Source organism: Procambarus clarkii, chromosome 14 (assembly GCF_040958095.1).
Source record: "Procambarus clarkii isolate CNS0578487 chromosome 14, FALCON_Pclarkii_2.0, whole genome shotgun sequence".
NCBI classification, from domain to species: Eukaryota; Metazoa; Arthropoda; class Malacostraca; order Decapoda; family Cambaridae; genus Procambarus; species Procambarus clarkii.
The window spans coordinates 48,514,084-48,541,429 of NC_091163.1; the positions used below are offsets into that span (position 1 = coordinate 48,514,084).

General features: G+C 47.8%; 1 protein-coding gene across 1 annotated transcript; it reads left to right on the forward strand.

Annotated features, from left to right (window-relative positions):
* LOC138364639 (peptidyl-prolyl cis-trans isomerase-like) lies at window positions 1–27,346 on the forward strand. Its single transcript, XM_069324608.1, has 2 exons — window positions 1–3,262; window positions 3,379–27,346. Exons 1-2 carry the CDS (start codon window positions 2,993–2,995, stop codon window positions 3,895–3,897), a joined length of 789 nt encoding a protein of 262 aa, XP_069180709.1. The 5' UTR covers window positions 1–2,992; the 3' UTR covers window positions 3,898–27,346.

A 27,346-nucleotide genomic window follows, 5' to 3' on the forward strand; every position in this document is an offset into this window, starting at 1 on the left:
GACCACAGGTTATAATGGGGGTTACACTGACAACAGGTGATAATGGGCCTGACACTGTCCACATGTGATAATGGGGCTGACACTGACCACAGGTGATAATGGTGCTGACACTGTCCACAGGTGATAATGGGGCTGACACTGTCCACAGGTGATAATGGTGCTGACACTGTCCACAGGTGATAATGGTGCTGACACTGTCCACAGGTGATAATGGTGCAGACACTGTCCATATGTGATAATGGGGCTGACACTGACCACAGGTTATAATGGGGGTTACACTGACAACAGGTGATAATGGGCCTGACACTGTCCACATGTGATAATGGGGCTGACACTGACCACAGCTGATAATGGGGCTGACACTGACCACAGCTGATAATGGGGCTGACACTGTCCACAGGTGATAATGGGGCTGACACTGACCACAGGTGATAATGGTGCTGACACTGTCCACAGGTGATAATGGGGCTGACACTGTCCACAGGTGATAATGGAGCTGACACTGTCCACAGGTGATAATGGGGCTGACACTGACCACAGGTGATAATGGAGCTGACACTGACCACAGGTGATAATGGGAATGACACTGTCCACAGGTGATAATGGGACTGAGACAGACCACTGGTTTATAATGGAGCTGACAATTTACACATGTTATAATGGAGCTGACACTGTCCACAGGTGATAATGGGGCTGACACTGTCCACAGGTGATAATGGGGCTGACACTGACCACAGGTGATAGTGGAGTTGACACTCACCACAGGTGATAATGGGGCTGACACTGTCCACAGGTGATAATGGGACTGACACTGTCCACAGGTGATAATGGGGCTGACACTGACCACAGCTGATAATGGGGCTGACACTGTCCACAGGTGATAATGGGGCTGACACTGTCCACAGGTGATAATGGGATTGACACTGTCCACAGGTGATAATGGGGCTGACACTGTCCACATCTGATAACAGGGCTGACACTGTCCACAGGTGATAATTGAGCTGACACTGTCCACAGATGATAATGGGGCTGACACTGTCCACAGGTGATAATGGTGCTGACACTGTCCACAGGTGATAATGGTGCTGACATTGTGCACATGTGATAATGGGGCTGACATTGTCCACAGGTGATAATGGTGCTGACACTGTCCACAGGTGATAAATGGTGCTGACACTGTCCACAGGTGATAATGGGGCTGACACTGTCCACAGGTGATAATTGAGCGGACACTGTCCACAGATGATAATAGGGCTGACATTGTCCACAGGTGATAATGGTGCTGACACTGTCCACAGGTGATAATGGGGCTGACACTGTCCACAGATGATAATGGTGCTGACACTGTCCACAGGTGATAATGGGGCTGACACTGTCCACAGGTGATAATGGGGCTGGCACTGTGCACATGTGATAATGGTGCTGACACTGATCACAGGTGATAATGGTGCTGACACTGACCACAGGTGATAATGGAGCTGACACTGTCCACAGGTGATAATGGGGCTGTCTCTGTCCACAGGTGATAATGGGGCTGACACTGTCCACAGGTGATAATGGTGCTGACACTGTCCACAGATGATAATAGGGCTGACATTGTCCACAGGTGATAATGGTGCTGACACTGTCCACAGGTGATAATGGGGCTGACACTGTCCTCAGATGATAATGGTGCTGACATTGTGCACATGTGATAATGGGGCTGACACTGTCCACAGGTGATAATGGGGCTGGCACTGTGCACATGTGATAATGGTGCTGACACTGATCACAGGTGATAATGGTGCTGACACTGACCACAGGTGATAATGGAGCTGACACTGTCCACAGGTGATAATGGGGCTGACTCTGACCACAGGTGATAATGGGGCTGACACTGTCCACAGGTGATAATGGTGCTGACTCTTTCCACAGGTGATAATGGGGCTGACACTGTCCACAGGTGATAATGGGGCTGGCACTGTCCACAGGTGTTAATGGGGTTGACACTGACCACAGGTGATAATGGGGCTGACACTGACCACAGGTGATAATGGAGCTGACACTGTCCACGGGTGATAATGGGGCTGACACTGTCCACAGGTGATAATGGGGCTGACACTGTCCACAGGTGATAATGGAGTTCACATTGATCACAGGTAATAATGGGGCTGACACTGTCCACAGATGATAATGGGGTTGACACTGACCACAGGTGATAATGGTGCTGACAGTGTCCACAGGTGATAATGGAGTTCACATTGATCACAGGTAATAATGGGGCTGACACTGTTCACAGATGATAATGGGGCTGACACTGACCACAGGTGATAATGGTGCTGACAGTGTCCACAGGTGATAATGGGCCTGACACTGACCACAGGTGATAATGGGGCTGACACTGTCCACAGGTGATAATGGTGCTGACACTCCACAGGTGATAATGGTGCTGACACTGACCACAGGTGATAATGGGGCTGACACTGTCCACAGGTGATAATGGTGCTGAAACTGTCTACAGGTGATAATGGGGCTGACACTGTCCCCAGGTGACAATGGGGCTGACTCTGACCAAAGGTGATAATGGGGCTGACACTGACCACAGGTGATAATGGAGTTCACATTGATCACAGGTAACAATGGGGCTGACACTGACCACAGGTGATAATGGGGCTGACACTGACCACAGGTGATAATGGGGCTGACACTGTCCACAGGTGATAATGGGGCTGACACTGACCACAGGTGATAATGGGGCTGACACTGTCTGCAGGTGATAATGGGACTGACACTGACCACAGGTGATAATGGGGCTGACACTGTCCACAGGTGATAATGGGGCTGACACTGACCACAGGTGATAATGGGGCTGACACTCCGCAGGTGATAATGGGGCTGACACTGACCACAGGTGATAATGGGGCTGACACTGTCCGCAGGTGATAATGGGGCTGACACTGTCCGCAGGTGATAATGGGGCTGACACTGTCCACAGGTTGAGGACCTCCGCAGGATGAGGGAGCCCGTCAGGAGCCTGGTGGAGGCTGGCCGGGTGGTGGCCGTCAAGAGCCTGGTGGAGGCTGGCCGGGTGGTGGCCGTCAAGAGCCTGGTGGAGGCTGGCCGGGTGGTGGCCGTCAAGAGGCTGGTGGAGGCTGGCCGGGTGGTGGCCGTCCAGGAAGACCAAGATGGCCGCCGCTCCGCCAGGATAACTCTACAAGACGGACAGCTGTACCTCCACCCACTCCTGCGTCAGCCCACGCCCGCCCACGCCCACACCATCCAGGTTACTTTATTACACCCACTAGTCTTACTAACATTACTGACTTACTGAGTTGTGATAACTAATATGATAACATTTTGTTATACAGTTACCAGCATGATTTATATCATCTTGTGCAGGAGAGTGATGTTGTGGGCGTGCTGGACCCCTCCTGCACCCTGGCGTTCCTTGACCTCGGGTGGGCGGGGTCAACAAGAGGGCGGGTCACCATCCGGCTGACCCCTGACACTCCGCTGGCCAGACAGTTTGTGTTGTTGTGTACGGGCCAGCGGGGCCACACCTACCGCAACACTAAACTGTTGGGGGTGGTGTACAAGGGTCACCCGGGGGAGCATGTGGTGGGCGGAGACTACGAGAGTAATGATGGTAAGGGAGGAGCCCCACTGTTGCCTGACCTCCAGGGGCAGTACCGGCAGTCAGGCCAGGCAGGAGCTGTGAGGTCCGGGTGCTGGCCGCTGGGGGAGGGTCTCAGGAGTGCCCAGTTCGTCATCATCACCAGGGACCTCCAGGCTGGTCAACAGTGGCCAGGTGTCTTCGGTGATGTGGTGAGCGGCCTGGATGTGGTGAGGGCAGCAGTCAACCACAGTGACATTACGGAGGTGACTGTGGTGGACTGTGGTGTTGTGCTGCCACTCTAGTTCACTGTACCATCACTACTGTGGTGTTGTGCTGCCACTATAGTTCACTGTACCACCACCATCACTACTGTGGTGTTGTGCTGCCACACTAGATCACTGTACCACCACTACTGTGGTGTTGTGCTGCCACTCTAGTTCACTGTACCACCACTACTGTGGTGTTGTGCTGCCACTCTAGTTCACTGTACCATCACAATCACTACTGTGGTGTTGTACTGCCACTCTAGATCACTGTACCATCACCACTACTGTGGTGCTGTGCTTTCACTCTAGTTCACTGTACCATCACCATCACTACTGTGGTGTTGTGCTGCCACTCCAGTTCACTGTACCATCACTATCACTACTATGGTGTTGTGCTGTCACTCTAGTTCACTGTACCATCACTATCACTACTATGGTGTTGTGCTGTCACTCTAGTTCACTGTACCATCACTACTGTGGTGTTGTGCTGCCACTCTAGTTCACTGTACCACCACCATCACTACTGTGGTGGGTTGCTGCCACTCTAGTTCACTGTACCATCACTACTGTGGTGTTGTGCTGCCTTTCTAGTTCACTGTACCATCACCATCACTACTGTGGTGTTGTCCTGCCACTCTAGTTCACTGTACCATCACTATCACTACTGTGGTGTTGTGCTGCCACTCTAGTTCACTGTACCATCACCATCACTACTGTGGTGTTGTACTGCCACTCTAGTTCACTGAACCATCACCACTACTGTGGTGTTGTGCTGTCACTCTAGTTCACTGTACCATCACCACCACTACTGTGGTGTTGTCCTGCCACTCTAGTTCACTGTACCTCCACCATCACTACTGTGGTGTTGTGCTGCCACTCTAGTTCACTGTACCATCACCATCACTACTGTGGTGTTGTGCTGCCACTCTAGTTCACTGTACCATCACTATCACTACTGTGGTGTTGTGCTGCCACTCTAGTTCACTGTGCCACCACCATCCCTACTGTGGTGTTGTGCTGCCACTCTAGTTCACTGTGCCACCACCATCCCTACTGTGGTGTTGTGCTGCCACTCTAGTTCACTATACCACCACCATCACTACTGTGGTGTTGTGCAGCCACTCTAGTTCACTGTATCATCACCATCACTACTGTGGTGTTGTGCTGCCACTCTAGTTCACTGTACCACCACCATCACTACTGTGGTGTTGTGCTGCCACTCTAGTTCACTGTACCACCACCATCACTACTGTGGTGTTGTGCTGCCACTCTAGTTCACTGTACTATCACTATCACTACTGTGGTGTTGTGCTGCCACTCTAGTTCACTGTACCATCACCATCACTGCTCTGGTGTTGTGCTACCACTATAGTTCACTGTACCATCACCATCACTGCTGTGGTGTTGTGCTGCCACTATAGTTCACTGTACCATCACCATCACTGCTGTGGTGTTGTGCTGCCACTCTAGTTCACTGTACCATCACTATCACTACTATGGTGTTGTGCTGCCACTCTAGTTCACTGTACCACCACCATCACTAATGTGGTGTTGTGCTGCCTTTCTAGTTCACTGTACCACCACCATCACTACTGTAGTGTTGTGCTGCCACTCTAGTTCACTGTACCATCACCATCACTACTGTGGTGTTGTGCTGCCACTCTAGTTCACTGTACCATCACTACTGTGGTGTTGTGCTGCCACTCTAGTTCACTGTACCACAATTATCACTACTGTGGTTTTGTGCTGCCACTCTAGTTCACTGTACCCCCACCATCACTACTGTGGTGTTGTGCTGCCACTCTAGTTCACTGTACCACCACTACTGTGGTGTTGTGCTGCCACTCTAGTTCACTGTACCACTACCATCACTACTGTGGTGTTGTGCTGCCACTCTAGTTCACTGTACCACCACCATCACTACTGTAGTGTTGTGCTGCCACTCTAGTTCACTGTACCATCATTACTGTGGTGTTGTGCTGCCACTCTAGTTCACTGTACCATCACCATCACTACTGTGGTGTTGTGCTGCCACTCTAGTTCACTGTACCATCATTACTGTGGTGTTGTGATGCCACTCTAGTTCATTGTACCACCACCATCACTACTGTGGTGTTGTGCTGCCACTCTAGTTCACTGTACCATCACTACTGTGATGTGCTGCCACTCTAGTTCACTGTACCATCACCATCACTACTGTGGTGTTGTGCTGCCACTCTAGTTCACTGTACCTCCACCATCACTACTGTGGTGTTGTGCTGCCACTCTAGTTCACTGTGCCATCACCATCACTATTGTGGTGTTGTGCTGCCACTCTAGTTCACTGTACCATCACTACTGTGGTGTTGTGCTGCCACTCTAGTTCACTGTACCACCACCATCACTACTGTGGTGTTATGCTGCCACTCAAGTTCACTGTACCATCACTATCACTACTGTGGTGTTGTGCTGCCACTCTAGTTCACTGTACCATCACTACTGTGATGTGCTGCCACTCTAGTTCACTGTACCATCACCATCACTACTGTGGTGTTGTGCTGCCACTCTAGTTCACTGTACCATCACTACTGTGGTGTTGTGCTGTCACTCTAGTTCACTGTACCATCACTACTGTGGCGTTGTGCTGTCACTCTAGTTCACTGTACCATCACCACCACTACTGTGGTGTTGTGCTGCCACTCTAGTTCACTCTACCTCCACCATCACTACTGTGGTGTTGTGCTGCCACTCTAGTTCACTGTACTATCACTGTCACTACTGTGGTGTTGTGCTGCCACTCTAGTTCACTGTACCATCACTACTGTGGTGTTGTGCTCCACTCTAGTTCACTGTACCATCACTACTGTGGTGTTGTGCTCCACTCTAGTTCACTGTACCACCACCATCACTACTGTGGTGTTGTGCTGCCACTCTAGTTCACTGTACCACCACCATCACTACTGTGGTGTTGTGCTGCCACTCTAGTTCACTGTACCATCACCATCACTACTGTGGTGTTGTGCTGCCACTCTAGTTCACTGTACCACCACCATCACTACTGTGGTGTTGTGCTGCCACTCTAGTTCACTGTACCACCACCATCACTACTGTGGTGTTGTGCTGCCACTCTAGTTCACTGTACCATCACCATCACTACTGTGGTGTTGTGCTGCCACTCTAGTTCACTGTACCACCACCATCACTACTGTGGTGTTGTGCTGCCAGTCTAGTTCACTGTACCATCACTACTGTGGTGTTGTGCTGCCACTCTAGTTCATTGTACCATCACTATCACTACTGTGGTGTTGTGCTGCCACTCTAGTTCACTGTACCATCACTACTGTGATGTGCTGCCACTCTAGTTCACTGTACCATCACCATCACTACTGTGGTGTTGTGCTGCCACTCTAGTTCACTGTACCATCACTACTGTGGTGTTGTGCTGTCACTCTAGTTCACTGTACCATCACTACTGTGGCGTTGTGCTGTCACTCTAGTTCACTGTACCATCACCACCACTACTGTGGTGTTGTGCTGCCACTCTAGTTCACTCTACCTCCACCATCACTACTGTGGTGTTGTGCTGCCACTCTAGTTCACTGTACTATCACTGTCACTACTGTGGTGTTGTGCTGCCACTCTAGTTCACTGTACCATCACTACTGTGGTGTTGTGCTCCACTCTAGTTCACTGTACCACCACCATCACTACTGTGGTGTTGTGCTGCCACTCTAGTTCACTGTACCATCACTACTGTGGTGTTGTGCTGCCACTCTAGTTCACTGTACCATCACTACTGTGGTGTTGTGCTGCCACTCTAGTTCACTGTACCATCACCATCACTACTGTGGTGTTGTGCTGCCACTCTAGTTCACTGTACCACCACCATCACTACTGTGGTGTTGTGCTGCCACTCTAGTTCACTGTACCACCACCATCACTACTGTGGTGTTGTGCTGCCACTCTAGTTCACTGTACCATCACCATCACTACTGTGGTGTTGTGCTGCCACTCTAGTTCACTGTACCACCACCATCACTACTGTGGTGTTGTGCTGCCACTCTAGTTCACTGTACCACCACCATCACTACTGTGGTGTTGTGCTGCCAGTCTAGTTCACTGTACCATCACTACTGTGGTGTTGTGCTGCCACTCTAGTTCATTGTACCATCACCACCACTACTGTAGTGTTGTGCTGCCACTATAGTTCACTGTACCATCACTACTGTGGTGTTGTGCTGCCACTCTAGTTCCCTGTACCATCACTACTGTGGTGTTGTGCTGCCACTCTAGTTCACTGTACCATCACTACTATGGTGTTGTGCTGCCACTATAGTTCACTGCACCTCCACTACTGTGGTGTTGTGCTTCCACTCTAGTTCTCTGTACCATCACTACTGTGATGTACTGCCACTCTAGTTCACTGTACCACCACCATCACTACTGTTGTGGGTTGCTGCCACTCTAGTTCACTGTACCATCACTACTGTGGTGTTGTGCTGCCACTCTAGTTCACTGTACCATCACCATCACTACTGTGGTGTTGTGCTGTACCATCACTACTGTGGTGTTGTGCTGCCACTCTAGTTCACTGTACCACCACCATCACTACTGTGGTGTTGTGCTGCCAGTCTAGTTCACTGTACCACCACCATCACTACTGTGGTGTTGTGCTGCCACTTTAGTTCACTGTACCACCACCATCACTACTGTGGTGTTGTGCTGCCACTCTAGTTCACTGTACTATCACTATCACTACTGTGGTGTTGTGCTGCCACTCTAGTTCACTGTACCATCACCATCACTGCTGTGGTGTTGTGCTGCCACTATAGTTCACTGTACCATCACCATCACTGCTGTGGTGTTGTGCTGCCACTCTAGTTCACTGTACCATCACTATCACTACTATGGTGTTGTGCTGCCACTCTAGTTCACTGTACCACCACCATCACTACTGTAGTGTTGTGCTGCCACTCTAGTTCACTGTACCATCACCATCACTACTGTGGTGTTGTGCTGCCACTCTAGTTCACTGTACCATCACTACTGTGGTGTTGTGCTGCCACTCTAGTTCACTGTACCACAATTATCACTACTGTGGTGTTGTGCTGCCACTCTAGTTCACTGTACCCCCCACCATCACTACTGTGGTGTTGTGCTGCCACTCTAGTTCACTGTACCACCACTACTGTGGTGTTGTGCTGCCACTCTAGTTCACTGTACCACCACCATCACTACTGTGGTGTTGTGCTGCCACTCTAGTTCACTGTACCATCACTACTGTGATGTGCTGCCACTCTAGTTCACTGTACCATCACCATCACTACTGTGGTGTTGTGCTGCCACTCTAGTTCACTGTACCACCACCATCACTACTGTGGTGTTGTGCTGCCACTCTAGTTCACTGTACCATCACCATCACTACTGTGGTGTTGTGCTGCCACTCTAGTTCACTGTACCATCACTACTGTGGTGATGTGCTGCCTATCTAGTTCACTGTACCATCACTACTGTGGTGTTGTGCTGCCACTCTAGTTCACTGAACCATCACTACTGCGGTGTTGTGCTGCCACTCTAGTTCACTGTACCATCACTACTGTGGTGTTATGCTGCCACTCTAGTTCACTGTACCATCACTATCACTACTGTGGTGTTGTGCTGCCACTCTAATTCACTGTACCATCACCATCACTACTGTGGTGTTGTGCTGCCACTCTAGTTCACTGTACCATCACTACTGTGGTGTTGTGCTGTCACTCTAGTTCACTGTACCATCACCACCACTACTGTGGTGTTGTGCTGCCACTCTAGTTCACTGTACCTCCACCATCACTACTGTGGTGTTGTGCTGCCACTCTAGTTCACTGTACTATCACTATCACTACTGTGGTGTTGTGCTGCCACTCTAGTTCACTGTACCATCACTACTGTGGTGTTGTGCTGCAACTCTAGTTCACTGTACCATCACTACTGTGGTGTTGTGCTGCCACTTTAGTTCACTGTACCATCACTACTGTGGTGTTGTGCTGCCACTATAGTTCACTGTACCTCCACTACTGTGGTGTTGTGCTGCCACTCTAGTTCACTGTACCATCACTACTGTGGTGTTGTGCTGCCACTCTAGTTCACTGTACCATCACCATCACTACTGTGGTGTTGTGCTGCCACTCTAGTTCACTGTACCATCACTACTGTGGTGTTGTGCTGCCACTCTAGTTCACTGTACCACAATTATCACTACTGTGGTGTTGTGCTGCCACTCTAGTTCACTGAACCCCCACCATCACTACTGTGGTGTTGTGCTGCCACTCTAGTTCACTGTACCACCACTACTGTGGTGTTGTGCTGCCACTCTAGTTCACTGTACCACTACCATCACTACTGTGGTGTTGTGCTGCCACTCTAGTTCACTGTACCACCACCATCACTACTGTAGTGTTGTGCTGCCACTCTAGTTCACTGTACCATCACCATCACTACTGTGGTGTTGTGCTGCCACTCTAGTTCACTGTACCATCATTACTGTGGTGTTGTGATGCCACTCTAGTTCACTGTACCACCACCATCACTACTGTGGTGTTGTGCTGCCACTCTAGTTCACTGTACCATCACTACTGTGATGTGCTGCCACTCTAGTTCACTGTACCATCACCATCACTACTGTGGTGTTGTGCTGCCACTCTAGTTCACTGTACCTCCACCATCACTACTGTGGTGTTGTGCTGCCACTCTAGTTCACTGTGCCATCACCATCACTATTGTGGTGTTGTGCTGCCACTCTAGTTCACTGTACCATCACTACTGTGGTGTTGTGCTGCCACTCTAGTTCACTGTACCACCACAATCACTACTGTGGTGTTATGCTGCCACTCTAGTTCACTGTACCATCACTATCACTACTGTGGTGTTGTGCTGCCACTCTAATTCACTGTACCATCACCATCACTACTGTGGTGTTGTGCTGCCACTCTAGTTCACTGTACCATCACTACTGTGGTGTTGTGCTGTCACTCTAGTTCACTGTACCATCACTACTGTGGTGTTGTGCTGTCACTCTAGTTCACTGTACCATCACCACCACTACTGTGGTGTTGTGCTGCCACTCTAGTTCACTCTACCTCCACCATCACTACTGTGGTGTTGTGCTGCCACTCTAGTTCACTGTACTATCACTGTCACTACTGTGGTGTTGTGCTGCCACTCTAGTTCACTGTACCATCACTACTGTGGTGTTGTGCTCCACTCTAGTTCACTGTACCACCACCATCACTACTGTGGTGTTGTGCTGCCACTCTAGTTCACTGTACCATCACTACTGTGGTGTTGTGCTGCCACTCTTGTTCACTGTACCATCACCATCACTACTGTGGTGTTGTGCTGCCACTCTAGTTCACTGTACCACCACCATCACTACTGTGGTGTTGTGCTGCCACTCTAGTTCACTGTACCACCACCATCACTACTGTGGTGTTGTGCTGCCACTCTAGTTCACTGTACCATCACCATCACTACTGTGGTGTTGTGCTGCCACTCTAGTTCACTGTACCACCACCATTACTACTGTGGTGTTGTGCTGCCACTCTAGTTCACTGTACCACCACCATCACTACTGTGGTGTTGTGCTGCCAGTCTAGTTCACTGTACCATCACTACTGTGGTGTTGTGCTGCCACTCTAGTTCATTGTACCATCACCACCACTACTGTGGTGTTGTGCTGCCACTATAGTTCACTGTACCATCACTACTGTGGTGTTGTGCTGCCACTCTAGTTCACTGTACCATCACTACTGTGGTGTTGTGCTGCCACTCTAGTTCACTGTACCATCACTACTGTGGTGTTGTGCTGCCACTATCGTTCACTGTACCTCCACTACTGTGGTGTTGTGCTTCCACTCTAGTTCTCTGTACCATCACTACTGTGATGTGCTGCCACTCTAGTTCACTGTACCACCACCATCACTACTGTTGTGGGTTGCTGCCACTCTAGTTCACTGTACCACCACCATCACTACTGTGGTGTTGTGCTGCCAGTCTAGTTCACTGTACCATCACTACTGTGGTGTTGTGCTGCCACTCTAGTTCATTGTACCATCACCACCACTACTTTGGTGTTGTGCTGCCACTATAGTTCACTGTACCATCACTACTGTGGTGTTGTGCTGCCACTCTAGTTCCCTGTACCATCACTACTGTGGTGTTGTGCTGCCACTCTAGTTCACTGTACCATCACTACTATGGTGTTGTGCTGCCACTATAGTTCACTGTACCTCCACTACTGTGGTGTTGTGCTTCCACTCTAGTTCTCTGTACCATCACTACTGTGATGTGCTGCCACTCTAGTTCACTGTACCACCACCATCACTACTGTTGTGGGTTGCTGCCACTCTAGTTCACTGTACCATCACTACTGTGGTGTTGTGCTGCCACTCTAGTTCACTGTACCATGACCATCACTACTGTGGTGTTGTGCTGTACCATCACTACTGTGGTGTTGTGCTGCCACTCTAGTTCACTGTACCACCACCATCACTACTGTGGTGTTGTGCTGCCAGTCTAGTTCACTGTACCACCACCATCACTACTGTGGTGTTGTGCTGCCACTTTAGTTCACTGTACCACCACCATCACTACTGTGGTGTTGTGCTGCCACTCTAGTTCACTGTACCATCACTACTGTGGTGTTGTGCTGCCACTCTAGTTCACTGTACCATCACCATCACTCCTGTGGTATTGTGCTACCACTATAGTTCACTGTACCATCACCATCACTGCTGTGGTGTTGTGCTGCCACTCTATTTCACTGTACCATCACTATCACTACTATGGTGTTGTGCTGCCACTCTAGTTCACTGTACCATCACTATTACTACTGTGGTGTTGTACTGCCACTATAGCTCACTGTACCATCACTACTGTGGTGTTGTGCTGCCATTCTAGTTCACTGTACCATCACCATCACTGCTGTGGTGTTGTGCTGCCACTCTAGTTCACTGTACCATCACTCACTACTATGGTGTTGTGCTGTCACTCTAGTTCACTGTACCATCACCATCACTACTGTGGTGTTGTGCTGCCACTCCAATTCACTGTACCATCACTATCACTACTATGGTGTTGTGCTGTCACTCTAGTTCACTGTACCATCATTATCACTACTATGGTGTTGTGCTGTCACTCTACTTCACTGTACCATCACCATCACTACTGTGGTGTTGTGCTGCCACTCTAGTTCACTGTACCACCACCATCACTACTGTGGTGTTGTGCTGCCACTCTAGTTCACTGTACCATCACTACTGAGGTGTTGTGCTGCCACTATAGTTCACTGTACCATCACTACTGTGGTGTTGTGCTGCCACTATAGTTCACTGTACCATCACTACTGTGGTGTTGTGCTGCCACTCTAGTTCACTGTACCATCACTACTGTGGTGTTGTGCTGCCACTCTAGTTCACTGTACCATCACTACTGTGGTGTTGTGCTGCCACTCTAGTTCACTGTACCATCACCACCACTACTGTGGTGTTGTGCTGCCACTATAGTTCACTGTACCATCACTACTGTGGTATTGTGCTGCCACTCTAGTTCACTGTACCATCACCATCACTACTGTGGTGTTGTGCTGCCACTCTAGTTCACTGTACCACCACCATCACTACTGTGGTGTTGTGCTGCCACTCTAGTTCACTGTACCACCACTATCACTACTGTGGTGTTGTGCTGCCACTCTAGTTCACTGTACCATCACTACTGTGGTGTTGTGCTGCCACTCTAGTTCACTGTACCATCACTACTGTGGTGTTGTGCTGCCACTCTAGTTCATTGTACCATCACCACCACTACTGTGGTGTTGTGCTGCCACTATAGTTCACTGTACCATCACTACTGTGGTGTTGTGCTGCCACTCTAGTTCACTGTACCATAACTACTGTGGTGTTGTGCTGCCACTCTAGTTCACTGTACCATCACTACTGTGGTGTTGTGCTGCCACTATAGTTCACTGTACCTCCACTACTGTGGTGTTGGCTGCCACTCTAGTTCACTGTACCATCACTACTGTGGTGTTGTGCTGCCACTCTAGTTCACTGTACCACCACCATCACTACTGTGGTGTTGTGCTGCCAATCTAGTTCACTGTACCACCACCATCACTTCTGTGGTGTTGTGCTGCCACTTTAGTTCACTGTACCACCACCATCACTACTGTGGTGTTGTGCTGCCACTCTAGTTCACTGTACCATCACTGTGGTGTTGTGCTGCCACTCTAGTTCACTGTACCATCACCATCACTGCTGTGGTGTTGTGCTACCACTATAGTTCACTGTACCATCACCATCACTGCTGTGGTGTTGTGCTGCCACTCTAGTTCACTGTACCACCACCATCACTACTGTGGTGTTGTGCTGCCAGTCTAGTTCACTGTACCATCACTACTGTGGTGTTGTGCTGCCACTCTAGTTCATTGTACCATCACCACCACTACTGTGGTGTTGTGCTGCCACTATAGTTCACTGTACCATCACTACTGTGGTGTTGTGCTGCCACTCTAGTTCACTGTACCATCACTACTGTGGTGTTGTGCTGCCACTCTAGTTCACTGTACCATCACTACTGTGGTGTTGTGCTGCCACTATAGTTCACTGTACCTCCACTACTGTGGTGTTGTGCTTCCACTCTAGTTCTCTGTACCATCACTACTGTGATGTGCTGCCACTCTAGTTCACTGTACCATCACTACTGTGGTGTTGTGCTGCCACTAGTTCACTGTACCATCACCATTACTACTGTGGTGTTGTGCTGTACCATCACTACTGTGGTGTTGTGCTGCCACTCTAGTTCACTGTACCACCACCATCACTACTGTGGTATTGTGCTGCCAGTCTAGTTCACTGTACCACCACCATCACTACTGTGGTGTTGTGCTGCCACTTTAGTTCACTGTACCACCACCATCACTACTGTGGTGTTGTGCTGCCACTCTAGTTCACTGTACCATCACTACTGTGGTGTTGTGCTGCCACTCTAGTTCACTGTACCATCACCATCACTGCTGTGGTGTTGTGCTACCACTATAGTTCACTGTACCATCACCATCACTGCTGTGGTGTTGTGCTGCCACTCTAGTTCACTGTACCATCACTATCACTACTATGGTGTTGTGCTGCCACTCTAGTTCACTGTACCATCACTATTACTACTGTGGTGTTGTACTGCCACTATAGTTCACTGTACCATCACTACTGTCGTGTTGTGCTGCCATTCTAGTTCACTGTACCATCACCATCACTGCTGTGGTGTTGTGCTGCCACTCTAGTTCACTGTACCATCACTATCACTACTATGGTGTTGTGCTGTCACTCTAGTTCACTGTACCATCACCATCACTACTGTGGTGTTGTACTGCCACTCTAGTTCACTGTACCATCACCACTACTGTGGTGCTGTGCTGTCACTCTAGTTCACTCTACCATCACCATCACTACTGTGGTGTTGTGCTGCCACTCCAGTTCACTGTACCATCACTATCACTACTATGGTGTTGTGCTGTCACTCTAGTTCACTGTACCATCACTATCACTACTATGGTGTTGTGCTGTCACTCTAGTTCACTGTACCATCACCATCACTACTGTGGTGTTGTGCTGCCACTCTAGTTCACTGTACCAACACCATCACTACTGTGGTGGGTTGCTGCCACTCTAGTTCACTGTACCATCACTACTGTGGTGTTGTGCTGCCTTTCTAGTTCACTGTACCATCACCATCACTACTGTGGTGTTGTGCTGCCACTCTAGTTCACTGTACCACCACCATCACTACTGTGGTGTTGTCCTGCCACTCTAGTTCACTGTACTATCACTATCACTACTGTGGTGTTGTGCTGCCACTCTAGTTCACTGTACCATCACCATCACTACTGTGGTGTTGTACTGCCACTCTAGTTCACTGTACCATCACCACTACTGTGGTGTTGTGCTGTCACTCTACCATCACCACCACTACTGTGGTGTTGTGCTGCCACTCTAGTTCACTGTACCTCCACCATCACTACTGTGGTGTTGTGCAGCCACTCTAGTTCACTGTACCATCACCATCACTACTGTGGTGTTGTGCTGCCACTCTAGTTCACTGTACCACCACCATCACTACTGTGGTGTTGTGCTGCCACTCTAGTTCACTGTACCACCACCATCACTACTGTGGTGTTGTGCTGCCACTCTAGTTCACTGTATTATCACTATCACTACTGTGGTGTTGTGCTGCCACTCTAGTTCACTGTACCATCACCATCACTGCTGTGGTGTTGTGCTGCCACTCTAGTTCACTGTACCATCACCATCACTGCTGTGGTGTTGTGCTGCCACTCTAGTTCACTGTACCATCACTATCACTACTATGGTGTTGTGCTGCCACTCTAGTTCACTGTACCATAACCATCACTAATGTGGTGTTGTGCTGCCACTCTAGTTCACTGTACCACCACCATCACTACTGTAGTGTTGTGCTGCCACTCTAGTTCACTGTACCATCACCATCACTACTGTGGTGTTGTGCTGCCACTCTAGTTCACTGTACCATCACTACTGTGGTGTTGTGCTGCCACTCTAGTTCACTGTACCACAATTATCACTACTGTGGTGTTGTGCTGCCACTCTAGTTCACTGTACCCCCACCATCACTACTGTGTTGTTGTGCTGCCACTCTAGTTCACTGTACCACCACTACTGTGGTGTTATGCTGCCACTCTAGTTCACTGTACCACAACCATCACTACTGTGGTGTTGTGCTGCCACTCTAGTTCACTGTACCACCACCATCACTACTGTAGTGTTGTGCTGCCACTCTAGTTCACTGTACCATCACCATCACTACTGTGGTGTTGTGCTGCCACTCCAGTTCACTGTACCATCATTACTGTGGTGTTGTGATGCCACTCTAGTTCACTGTACCACCACCATCACTACTGTGGTGTTGTGCTGCCACTCTAGTTCACTGTACCATCACTACTATGATGTGCTGCCACTCCATTTCACTGTACCATCACCATCACTACTGTGGTGTTGTGCTGCCACTCTAGTTCACTGTACCACCACCATCACTACTGTGGTGTTGTGCTGCCACTCTTGTTCACTGTACCATCACCATCACTACTGTGGTGTTGTGCTGCCACTCTAGTTCACTGTACCATCACCACCACTACTGTGGTGTTGTGCTGCCACTATAGTTCACTGTACCATCACTACTGTGGTGTTGTGCTGCCACTCTAGTTCACTGTACCATCACTACTGTGGTATTGTGCTGCCACTCTAGTTCACTGTACCACCACCATCACTACTGTGGTGTTGTGCTGCCAGTCTAGTTCACTGTACCATCACTACTGTGGTGTTGTGCTGCCACTCTAGTTCATTGTACCATCACCACCACTACTGTGGTGTTGTGCTGCCACTATAGTTCACTGTACCATCACTAGTGTGGTGTTGTGCTGCCACTCTAGTTCACTGTACCATCACTACTGTGGTGTTGTGCTGCCACTCTAGTTCACTGTACCATCACTACTGTGGTGTTGTGCTGCCACTATAGTTCACTGTACCTCCACTACTGTGGTGTTGTGCTTCCACTCTAGTTCTCTGTACCATCACTACTGTGATGTGCTGCCACTCTAGTTCACTGTACCATCACTACTGTGGTGTTGTGCTGCCACTAGTTCACTGTACCATCACCATCACTACTGTGGTGTTGTGCTGTACCATCACTACTGTGGTGTTGTGCTGCCACTCTAGTTCACTGTACCACCACCATCACTACTGTGGTGTTGTGCTGCCAGTCTAGTTCACTGTACCACCACCATCACTACTGTGGTGTTGTGCTGCCACTTTAGTTCACTGTACCACCACCATCACTACTGTGGTGTTGTGCTGCCACTCTAGTTCACTGTACCATCACTACTGTGGTGTTGTGCTGCCACTCTAGTTCACTGTACCATCACTACTGTGGTGTTGTGCTGCCACTATAGTTCACTGTACCTCCACTACTGTGGTGTTGTGCTTCCACTCTAGTTCTCTGTACCATCACTACTGTGATGTGCTGCCACTCTAGTTCACTGTACCATCACTACTGTGGTGTTGTGCTGCCACTCTAGTTCACTGTACCATCACCATCACTGCTGTGGTGTTGTGCTACCACTATAGTTCACTGTACCATCACCATCACTGCTGTGGTGTTGTGCTGCCACTCTAGTTCACAGTACCATCACTATCACTACTATGGTGTTGTGCTGCCACTCTAGTTCACTGTACCATCACTATTACTACTGTGGTGTTGTACTGCCACTATAGTTCACTGTACCATCACTACTGTCGTGTTGTGCTGCCATTCTAGTTCACTGTACCATCACCATCACTGCTGTGGTGTTGTGCTGCCACTCTAGTTCACTGTACCATCACTATCACTACTATGGTGTTGTGCTGTCACTCTAGTTCACTGTACCATCACCATCACTACTGTGGTGTTGTGCTGCCACTCCAGTTCACTGTACCATCACTATCACTACTATGGTGTTGTGCTGTCACTCTAGTTCACTGTACCATCACTATCACTACTATGGTGTTGTGCTGTCACTCTAGTTCACTGTACCATCACCATCACTACTGTGGTGTTGTACTGCCACTCTAGTTCACTGTACCATCACCACTACTGTGGTGCTGTGCTGTCACTCTAGTTCACTGTACCATCACCATCACTACTGTGGTGTTGTGCTGCCACTCCAGTTCACTGTACCATCACTATGACTACTATGGTGTTGTGCTGTCACTCTAGTTCACTGTACCATCACTATCACTACTATGGTGTTGTGCTGTCACTCTAGTTCACTGTACCATCACCATCACTACTGTGGTGTTGTGCTGCCACTCTAGTTCACTGTACCAACACCATCACTACTGTGGTGGGTTGCTGCCACTCTAGTTCACTGTACCATCACTACTGTGGTGTTGTGCTGCCTTTCTAGTTCACTGTACCATCACCATCACTACTGTGGTGTTGTGCTGCCACTCTAGTTCACTGTACCACCACTATCACTACTGTGGTGTTGTCCTGCCACTCTAGTTCACTGTACCATCACTATCACTACTGTGGTGTTGTGCTGCCACTCTAGTTCACTGTACCATCACCATCACTACTGTGGTGTTGTACTGCCACTCTAGTTCACTGTACCATCACCACTACTGTGGTGTTGTGCTGTCACTCTACCATCACCACCACTACTGTGGTGTTGTGCTGCCACTCTAGTTCACTGTACCTCCACCATCACTACTGTGGTGTTGTGCAGCCACTCTAGTTCACTGTACCATCACCATCACTACTGTGGTGTTGTGCTGCCACTCTAGTTCACTGTACCACCACCATCACTACTGTGGTGTTGTGCTGCCACTCTAGTTCACTGTACCACCACCATCACTACTGTGGTGTTGTGCTGCCACTCTAGTTCACTGTATTATCACTATCACTACTGTGGTGTTGTGCTGCCACTCTAGTTCACTGTACCATCACCATCACTGCTGTGGTGTTGTGCTGCCACTATAGTTCACTGTACCATCACCATCACTGCTGTGGTGTTGTGCTGCCACTCTAGTTCACTGTACCATCACTATCACTACTATGGTGTTGTGCTGCCACTCTAGTTCACTGTACCACCACCATCACTAATGTGGTGTTGTGCTGCCACTCTAGTTCACTGTACCACCACCATCACTACTGTAGTGTTGTGCTGCCATTCTAGTTCACTGTACCATCACCATCACTACTGTGGTGTTGTGCTGCCACTCTAGTTCACTGTACCATCACTACTGTGGTGTTGTGCTGCCACTCTAGTTCACTGTACCACAATTATCACTACTGTGGTGTTGTGCTGCCACTCTAGTTCACTGTACCCCCACCATCACTACTGTGTTGTTGTGCTGCCACTCTAGTTCACTGTACCACCACTACTGTGGTGTTATGCTGCCACTCTAGTTCACTGTACCACAACCATCACTACTGTGGTGTTGTGCTGCCACTCTAGTTCACTGTACCATCACTACTGTGATGTGCTGCCACTCCATTTCACTGTACCATCACCATCACTACTGTGGTGTTGTGCTGCCACTCTAGTTCACTGTACCACCACCATCACTACTGTGGTGTTGTGCTGCCACTCTTGTTCACTGTACCATCACCATCACTACTGTGGTGTTGTGCTGCCACTCTAGTTCACTGTACCATCACTACTGTGGTGATGTGCTGCCTATCTAGTTCACTGTACCATCACTACTGTGGTGTTGTGCTGCCACTCTAGTTCACTGTACCACCACCATCACTACTGTGGTGTTATGCTGCCACTCTAGTTCACTGTACCATCACTATCACTACTGTGGTGTTGTGCTGCCACTCTAATTCACTGTACCATCACCATCACTACTGTGGTGTTGTGCTGCCACTCTAGTTCACTGTACCTTCACTACTGTGGTGTTGTGCTGTCACTCTAGTTCACTGTACCATCACCACCACTACTGTGGTGTTGTGCTGCCACTCTAGTTCACTCTACCTCCACCATCACTACTGTGGTGTTGTGCTGCCACTCTAGTTCACTGTACTATCACTATCACTACTGTGGTGTTGTGCTGCCACTCTAGTTCACTGTACCATCACTACTGTGGTGTTGTGCTGCAACTCTAGTTCACTGTACCATCACTACTGTGGTGTTGTGCTGCCACTCTAGTTCACTGTACCACCACCATCACTACTGTGGTGTTGTGCTGCCACTCTAGTTCACTGTACCATCACTACTGTGGTGTTGTGCTGCCACTATAGTTCACTGTACCTCCACTACTGTGGTGTTGTGCTGCCACTCTAGTTCACTGTACCATCACTACTGTGGTGTTGTGCTGCCACTCTAGTTCACTGTACCATCACTACTGTGGTGTTGTGCTGCCACTATAGTTCACTGTACCTCCACTACTGTGCTGTTGTGCTGCCACTCTAGTTCACTGTACCATCACTACTGTGGTGTTGTGCTGCCACTCTAGTTCACTGTACCATCACTACTGTGGTGTTGTGCTGCCACTCTAGTTCACTGTACCATCACCATCACTACTGTGGTGTTGTGCTGCCACTCTAGTTCACTGTACCACCACCATCACTACTGTGGTGTTGTGCTGCCACTCTAGTTCACTGTACCACCACCATCACTACTGTGGTGTTGTGCTGCCAGTCTAGTTCACTGTACCATCACTACTGTGGTGTGTTGCCACTCTAGTTCATTGTACCATCACCACCACTACTGTGGTGTTGTGCTGCCACTATAGTTCACTGTACCATCACTACTGTGGTGTTGTGCTGCCACTCTAGTTCACTGTACCATCACTACTGTGGTGTTATGCTGCCACTCTAGTTCACTGTACCATCACTACTGTGGTGTTATGCTGCCACTATAGTTCACTGTACCTCCACTACTGTGGTGTTGTGCTTCCACTCTAGTTCTCTGTACCATCACTACTGTGAGGTGCTGCCACTCTAGTTCACTGTACCACCATTATCACTTCTGTTGTGGGTTGCTGCCACTCTAGTTCACTGTACCACCACCATCACTACTGTGGTGTTGTGCTGCCAGTCTAGTTCACTGTACCATCACTACTGTGGTGTTGTGCTGCCACTCTAGTTCATTGTACCATCACCACCACTACTGTGGTGTTGTGCTGCCACTATAGTTCACTGTACCATCACTACTGTGGTGTTGTGCTGCCACTCTAGTTCACTGTACCATCACTACTGTGGTGTTGTGCTGCCACTCTAGTTCACTGTACCATCACTACTATGGTGTTGTGCTGCCACTATAGTTCACTGTACCTCCACTACTGTGGTGTTGTGCTTCCACTCTAGTTCTCTGTACCATCACTACTGTGATGTGCTGCCACTCTAGTTCACTGTACCACCACCATCACTACTGTTGTGGGTTGCTGCCACTCTAGTTCACTGTACCATCACTACTGTGGTGTTGTGCTGCCACTCTAGTTCACTGTACCATCACCATCACTACTGTGGTGTTGTGCTGTACCATCACTACTGTGGTGTTGTGCTGCCACTCTAGTTCACTGTACCACCACCATCACTACTGTGGTGTTGTGCTGCCAGTCTAGTTCACTGTACCACCACCATCACTACTGTGGTGTTGTGCTGCCACTTTAGTTCACTGTACCACCACCATCACTACTGTGGTGTTGTGCTGCCACTCTAGTTCACTGTACCATCACTACTGTGGTGTTGTGCTGCCACTCTAGTTCACTGTACCATCACCATCACTCCTGTGGTGTTGTGCTACCACTATAGTTCACTGTACCATCACCATCACTGCTGTGGTGTTGTGCTGCCACTCTATTTCACTGTACCATCACTATCACTACTATGGTGTTGTGCTGCCACTCTAGTTCACTGTACCATCACTATTACTACTGTGGTGTTGTACTGCCAGTATAGTTCACTGTACCATCACTACTGTGGTGTTGTGCTGCCATTCTAGTTCACTGTACCATCACCATCACTGCTGTGGTGTTGTGCTGCCACTCTAGTTCACTGTACCATCACTATCACTACTATGGTGTTGTGCTGTCACTCTAGTTCACTGTACCATCACCATCACTACTGTGGTGTTGTGCTGCTACTCCAGTTCACTGTACCATCACTATCACTACTATGGTGTTGTGCTGTCACTCTAGTTCACTGTACCATCACTATCACTACTATGGTGTTGTGCTGTCACTCTAGTTCACTGTACCATCACCATCACTACTGTGGTGTTGTGCTGCCACTCTAGTTCACTGTACCACCACCATCACTACTGTGGTGTTGTGCTGCCACTCTAGTTCACTGTACCATCACTACTGAGGTGTTGTGCTGCCACTATAGTTCACTGTACCATCACTACTGTGGTGTTGTGCTGCCACTCTAGTTCACTGTACCATCACTACTGTGGTGTTGTGCTGCCACTCTAGTTCACTGTACCATCACTACTGTGGTGTTGTGCTGCCACTCTAGTTCACTGTACCATCACCACCACTACTGTGGTGTTGTGCTGCCACTATAGTTCACTGTACCATCACTACTGTGGTGTTGTGCTGCCACTCTAGTTCACTGTACCATCACTACTGTGGTATTGTGCTGCCACTCTAGTTCACTGTGCCATCACCGTCACTACTGTGGTGTTGTGCTGCCACTCTAGTTCACTGTACCATCACTACTGTGGTGTTGTGCTGCCACTCTAGTTCACTGTACCATCACTACTGTGGTATTGTGCTGCCACTCTAGTTCACTGTACCATCACCATCACTACTGTGGTGTTGTGCTGCCACTCTAGTTCACTGTACCATCACTACTGTGGTATTGTGCTGCCACTCTAGTTCACTGTACCATCACTACTGTGGTGTTGTGCTGCCGCTATAGTTCACTGTACCTCCACTACTGTGGTGTTGTGCTGCCACTCTAGTTCACTGTACCATCACTACTGTAGTGTTGTGCTGCCACTCTAGTTCACTGTACCACCACCATCACTACTGTGGTGTTGTGCTGCCACTCTAGTTCACTGTACCATCACCATCACTACTGTGGTGTTGTGCTGCCACTCTAGTTCACTGTACCACCACCATCACTACTGTGGTGTTGTGCTGCCACTCTAGTTCACTGTACCATCACTACTGTGGTGTTGTGCTGCCACTTTAGTTCACTGTACCATCACTACTGTGGTGTTGTGCTGCCACTATAGTTCATTGTACCATCACCACCACTACTGTGGTGTTGTGCTGCCACTATAGTTCACTGTACCATCACTACTGTGGTGTTGTGCTGCCACTCTAGTTCACTGTACCATCACTACTGTGGTGTTGTGCTGCCACTCTAGTACACTGTACCATCACTACTGTGGTGTTGTGCTGCCACTATAGTTCACTGTACCTCCACTACTGTGGTGTTGTGCTGCCACTCTAGTTCACTGTACCATCACTACTGTGGTGTTGTGCTGCCACTCTAGTTCACTGTACCACCACCATCACTACTGTGGTGTTGTGCTGCCAATCTAGTTCACTGTACCACCACCATCACTACTGTGGTGTTGTGCTGCCACTTTAGTTCACTGTACCACCACCATCACTACTGTGGTGTTGTGCTGCCACTCTAGTTCACTGTACCATCACTGTGGTGTTGTGCTGCCACTCTAGTTCACTGTACCATCACCATCACTGCTGTGGTGTTGTGCTACCACTATAGTTCACTGTACCATCACCATCACTGCTGTAGTGTTGTGCTGCCACTCTAGTTCACTGTACCATCACTATCACTACTATGGTGTTGTGCTGCCACTCTAGTTCACTGTACCATCACTATTACTACTGTGGTGTTGTACTGCCACTATAGTTCACTGTACCATCACTACTGTGGTGTTGTGCTGCCACTCTAGTTCACTGTACCATCACTATCACTACTATGGTGTTGTGCTGTCCCTCTAGTTCACTGTACCATCACCATCACTACTGTGGTGTTGTGCTGCCACTCCAGTTCACTGTACCATCACTATCACTACTATGGTGTTGTGCTGTCACTCTAGTTCACTGTACCATCACCATCACTACTATGGTGTTGTGCTGCCATTCTAGTTCACTGTACCATCACTATCACTACTATGGTGTTGTGCTGTCACTCTAGTTCACTGTACCATCACCATCACTACTGTGGTGTTGTGCTGCCACTCTAGTTCACTGTACCACCACCATCACTACTGTGGTGTTGTTCTGCCACTCTAGTTCACTGTACCATCACTACTGTGGTGTTGTGCTGCCACTATAGTTCACTGTACCATCACTACTGTGGTGTTGTGCTGCCACTCTGGTTCCCTGTACCATCACCATCACTACTGTGGTGTTGTGCTGCCACTCTAGTTCACTGTACCATCACCATCACTACTGTGGTGTTGTGCTGCCACTCTAGTTCACTGTACCATAACCCATCACCATCACTCCTGCATCACTATGGACTGTGGGTTTTGATGCCAATGTAATTCAAGTACAACCTTTATCACTATATTACCATAACTTCACTATCTTTGGTGTTTAACTATCATACGTGACTATCACTGCTGTATCACCATCATTTGCTCTTTCACAGTACTGTCACCTATCATTGCTATATCACTATCACCACACTATAACATCTATATCACCATCACCTCAGGTCCCACACCTGGGATAATGTACTGACCATGTTGAGTAACTGATTGTTGGTGTCACTATATGACAGCTGTTGTCACTGTTATATCACCAACAGCTCACTATCACTTTCACTGCTTCAACATCATCTCACTTTCACTGCTTTATCACCTCACACTGATATATTTCCTCCTTACTTTCACTAATATATCACTATCATTGCTACATCACCACTACTGCACCATCACTGCTATATTTCCTTCACCTCACTATCACTGCTATATCACCACATCACACTATCACTGCTATATCACTATCACTGATATATCACATCACCTCACTATCACTGTTATATCACTATCACTTCTATATCACCATCACCTCACTATCACTGCTATATCACCACCTCACTATCACTGCTATATCACCATCACTGCACTATCACTAATATATCACCATCACCTCACTATCACTAATATATCACTATCACTGCTAGATCACCATCACCTCACTATCACTGCTATATCACCATCACCTCACTATCACTGCTATATCACCATCACCTCACTATCACTAATATATCACCATCACCTCACTATCGCTGCTATATCACCATCACCTCACTATCACTAATATATCACCATCACTTGCTATATCACCATCACTTCACTATCACTTGCTATATCACCATCACCTCACTATCACTTGCTATATCACCATCACCTGCTATATCACCATCACCTGCTATATCACCATCATCTGCTATATCACCATCACCTCACTATCACTGCTATATCACCATCACTGGTATATCACCATCACTTGTACATCACCATCACCTCACTATCACTCAGGTCCCACACATGGGGTCAAACACTAAGCTAAGTAACAAAACTTAGCTGTGGATAAGCTGCCATGTATATATTTTACACCAGAATATAACAATGTAATATAATATATATTATTTCATTATCCATAGTGTTACTCTACAGTTGTAAATTGGTCGGTGCTTGTTAGTCTGTAAATAATATTACTGCTAAACACTACTAATAATTATGTGTTTAAATCACGAAAATTTACTCATGATGAAAAATTTGTTTCAATAATTACCCCTGGAATCATTCCATGGTTTAGATATGTTGATGATATTTTGTGTATATGGCCTACAGATGTAAACACAGACGAATTTGTAGCTAAACTTAATGATCAAGTCACCTCTAGAAAATTTAGTATGGAGACTGAAATTGGTAAATGTTTGCCATTCTTAGATATACTTATTCATAGGGAAGATTGTTCACTAAAGTTTAGTTTTTACAGGAAGTCTACGAATAATTTATCTTATTCATTATTTCTCAGGACAGATACAATGTGAAAAAATCTATTTTTTCCTCTATGTATCTCAAGAGCTCTTCGGGTTGTTAGTCCAGAATTCTTTGATGAAGAGTTTAAGAATATTGATTCTATTGGTCTCAAGCTTTGTTATCCACTGAGTTTTTTGGAAGTTTGCCGTAGCAAAGCACGTCGTACATATTATAATAATATATGCAGTGAGAAAATTCCCCCAAAGAATGTGTTGTGTTTACCATATTTTTCTGGGTTTGAAAATATTGTCAAGGCCTTGAAACTTTTTGATATACATGTATTGTTTAATTACGAAAATACAGTTAGAAAACTATTAGCTAGAAACAGTCCTCGTAGTGATAATTGTATCATATATAAAATACCTTGTAAAGATTATAATAGGTTCTATGTTGGGCAAACATCTTAAGATTTGAAATGTAGAATGTCACAACATAAATACTCTGTAAGACATGGCCAATTGTCTAATGCGTTGTTTGTTCATTTGTCAGAAAATTCCCACCTAATTGATTGGGAGATGGCTTCTTCATTAACGAATTGTAAAAGCACTTTCAATAGGAACATAACTGAATCTGTTTTAATACAGATTACAAAATTATGTAACTTGAACATTAGCAGTGGTTTGTATAATTTAGATCCATTTTTGATTGATCAGTTAAAGGGCATTTTTAGTAGGATCATTGATACACATTTGTCTCACTAATACCATGTTAATATCCACTATTTTATTAATATCAATGTATGGGCCTATTGGCCCATAGGATGCAGCCCCCTATTTACATCCACCCATTCCCAGTCATACGTTTATCATTGTACCTCACTTCACTTCACCTCTCTCCTGCCTATATGTGTCCAAATCTATGTACATGTAACTCACCCTTCTGAAGATGTATTATTAAATACGAATGTTCTTAAGGAAA